Below are 3,395 nucleotides of genomic sequence, written 5' to 3'. Positions count from 1 at the left end.
GTTCAGCAGTTTTACCCATTCTGGAAACTTCTAAACAGTCCCCAGCCATTGCTTTTAAAAGTAGCAGCAGCAGCAGCCACGGACTATTTTGGAATTGCCGGCATGGATATTCTGCTGGGGCTCAGGCTTTTGCAGGAGTGGAAGTTGATTCTGGCACTCCTCCTAACTTGGGATCTGGGATATGTTCCTCTGTTGCCCACCTCTAGTTATGCTACTGAGTTAAACATACAGCTGTACTAGTTTTTCCATGGCTTTCCCCACAGCCCAAAGCTCCACTGATGTTATACATGCGAAACTCTTTTGTGAAGCAGAACAAGGTGTGCTGAAGCAACAGATTCTTAAGCAAGCATTCCACCATAGTTTTGAAAGTGTAATTTATCATCCTTGCCATCTTGTACCATTAAAAATAAAAGTATTTAACTGGGTATCTTAAGGACTTGGAAATGAAAGAAGGCAACATTTAGCTAAATTACCAGCATTTGGTATCTTTAGCTTAATATCATACAGTACTGGTTTAAATGGTATGCTTATGTACAGATTCTGTTACATCACTTTGCACCCCCATCATTAGAGAGAAGAAATAAATTGTAAGAAGACAGCATTTTTTTTCCTAAATGTTTTCATGGAGATTATATTAGTTGCTTAATTCAGTAAAATTGCCATTTGCTAATGGAGTTTGAGGTTTTCAAGCAAAAAAAGAAAGAAAGAAACTTAAAAAAAAAAAAGGGGGGGGGAGAGAAAGGACAGAAAGAAGAAACCCCAAACAGAATCTTTTACTTGGTCCTGCTCAGTCTAGAATTTCAGAAGAGAGAGGAAAAGGTCTGGTTATCCACAGCCAGATGCATTGTTAAAAGTTCATACTATCACTTTGACATTTAGAATAGGACTCAGTGTCTTTGTAAATTCCTCTTCGTATTACCAGTGTAGGTCTCTGAGCTCAGACCGTTTCACAAACCATAACATTTTTTAGTGAGTGATTGATCTGTATTATGTGTCCTAGCCATCAGAAGAATCTTGGGATGTTGCTTGTATAAACTGTAATACAATCTGATGCTGAGCATTTGGTTACAGACTTTCATAGACCTATTGGCGATACTCAATCCTCCTGGATTTGGGAATAGAGCTTATCTGATACCTGCAAAAAAAAAGCTCTTCATTTTCTCTGTTCCCACTTAAATAACTCAACACATCTGGTAACACTGTAGGATCATTGTCCTTTCAGTTCCTCTGCAGTTCATATTGCTACAATATTTCTTAGATATCTGGTTACCTAAAGGGCAACACGATTTTTTTGAGAATGTTCTTTAGGTCTTACAAATTAAACCCTGTGCATCACAAGAAAAAAAATACTATTTAATCAGCAATGTTTCTGAAGTACTGGAGGAGGGGGCAAGCGCGCGCACACACACACACACACACACACACACGTAAAAAAGGTTTGCAGTAAAGTGAAAGCTAGCATAAGAATGTGTTTTTATTATCAAATAATGTACGCCTAAATGTAGAAATACCTTCCTGTTAGGGGCTTTATCATTTGGTTTAATGTCTTCAATTACAAGAATGATAAAAACTGAAACCAAATCCTTTAATTCAATAAATGCTGGGCTGAATTTTAGGAAGCAAAATGGGGGAATCAGATATAGAATCATATGTATAGGAAATTGAACATTCAAGAAATTAGAACTTGGTGAACAACTAAAGGGCTAGCCTTAAGGTGTGCTTATTTGAAATAGCTGCATTTAATTTTACAATAAATCCCAGTATTTTGTTCCAATTAAGATAGTTCATGGACACAGCTCTAAATTGTACAGTAGTTGTAGTGAGACCATGGACTACTTGTTTTACATTCTGGATCAAGTTCAGATTTTTAGGCTTTGCTTGAATAAAATAAGAAGTCTGAACCCTGAAGATAATACAGATTGATAAATCTGATTTAAACATTCCCATGTTGCAGACGGGTTCAGTGTATGTACAGCTGACCCTCAGGCCATGCACTAAATACATCCACAGTGCATTCTCAGAATGCCTGAATACCAAATGATCACATTTTAAAGGTTAGCTTTCTATAGATTCTGACTTTTCTGTATTAGCCATGAAGATTAGAATTTTAACAGCTCCCAATGAGGGATATTGTGAAGTGTCTACTTGGCAGTAAAAAAACAAAACTAAGCTAAAAATCCCAGAAGTATTGTCTCAGTTATGAACTGGGATCTAGCAGTGCTGTGTATATCCTTGCCAGACTACACTCTAGTTCATTCTCTTAAAAGTGTATATACATTGATTTTTTTTGTTTATATTAACTTAAATCTTTGATGGAAGGATGAGGTACTGGCTTAAGGTTCCAGTATGGAAACTAGGATCGGTTTTCTTCCGCATTAGATGGAAAAAACTACTTGGCTAGTTCCTCTTTTGGTAGGTGATACAGTCTTTCAAAGCCACAATCTTGCAAGGGACGTTGTCATGAGCCTTGTAAGCACTCTGGTAACTTCTGTTGTAAGTTTTTAAATATCTTTAAAAAAAATTTTAGAGATATACGTTTTTTGTGTTTCTCCTGTTTTCCAGGTTGTGGAGCTCATATCAAGTGCAATTGGTGACTTGGTACAAGGAATATACTATGAAAATTCCACCTTAGAGGTAAGAATCTCAGGTGCTTGCTCTTTATTCAGATAGTTTTAAAACAAATGTAGGACAACAGTAAACAGCATTATGTGTTTTTTCCCGTTGTTTAAAGCATAACTATAATCCTAGCAAGGTTCAGCAATATCTTCACCACGGTGCCTAATTTCTGCTACATTGCATGCTTATCTCTAGAATTGGAGGTTTTTAGAATCTTAAGATTTTTTGACTAATAAAAACAAAGGCACTTTCATCAGAGACCCACTTCAGTCAGTAACACTAGTAGGGTGACAATCTTTAAAAAAGGGGAAGGCAGGACATATGTCTGCCTGCCCTACCACCCACTGTGCCAGCCACACACCCCCTGCCCGCCCAGCAGCAGCAGGGGGCACAACTCCATGCCACCACAGCTGGGTGGGCAGGGGGTGCCTCGCCATGATGGTACGGTCAGTGCGGGGCCCCCAGGGGCAGGGCAGTAGGGTGGGGAGCCCCAAGCCTGCAGCAGGCAGCCCACATCTGCCCCCACCCTGCACACAAATTGGGGAGGCACATGCCACCCATGCTCCCCTGCCCCCTGGATAAGCCACCTGCAGCTCCATACCTCTCCCCACCCCAGCCCCATGTACCGCCCTGGCTGGGTAGCATCCTCAGCCACTCCCTCCCTCACTGTGGGGGCTTTAGTCTGCACCCCCCCCAGCCACTCCCCCATAGACTTACCTGCAGGGAGTTGCTCTTCAGGCTGCCTGGCTGTATTTCCCAGCCACATGTATGTGTGCAGG

General features: G+C 40.6%; 1 protein-coding gene across 3 annotated transcripts in view; it reads left to right on the top strand.

Annotated features, from left to right (window-relative positions):
* The window catches only part of PDSS2 (decaprenyl diphosphate synthase subunit 2), a 198,468-nt gene that overhangs the window by 154,696 nt on the left and 40,377 nt on the right, over nt 1-3,395 (top strand). For 2 of the 3 annotated variants that reach the window (XM_025199233.1, XM_006019828.3), the window contains one exon: nt 2,563-2,634. The exons of the other annotated variant lie outside the window; for it this stretch is intronic. In XM_025199233.1, coding sequence (XP_025055018.1) covers nt 2,563-2,634 — 72 coding nt within the window. The remainder of the gene's footprint in view (nt 1-2,562; nt 2,635-3,395) is intronic. 3 annotated transcript variants of the gene reach the window in all.

This window comes from Alligator sinensis, unplaced genomic scaffold (genome assembly GCF_000455745.1).
Source record: "Alligator sinensis unplaced genomic scaffold, ASM45574v1 scaffold313_1, whole genome shotgun sequence".
NCBI classification, from domain to species: domain Eukaryota; kingdom Metazoa; phylum Chordata; order Crocodylia; family Alligatoridae; genus Alligator; species Alligator sinensis.
Note: the sequence above shows the minus strand (reverse complement) of the source record. Positions and strands in the feature narration are given on the sequence as shown.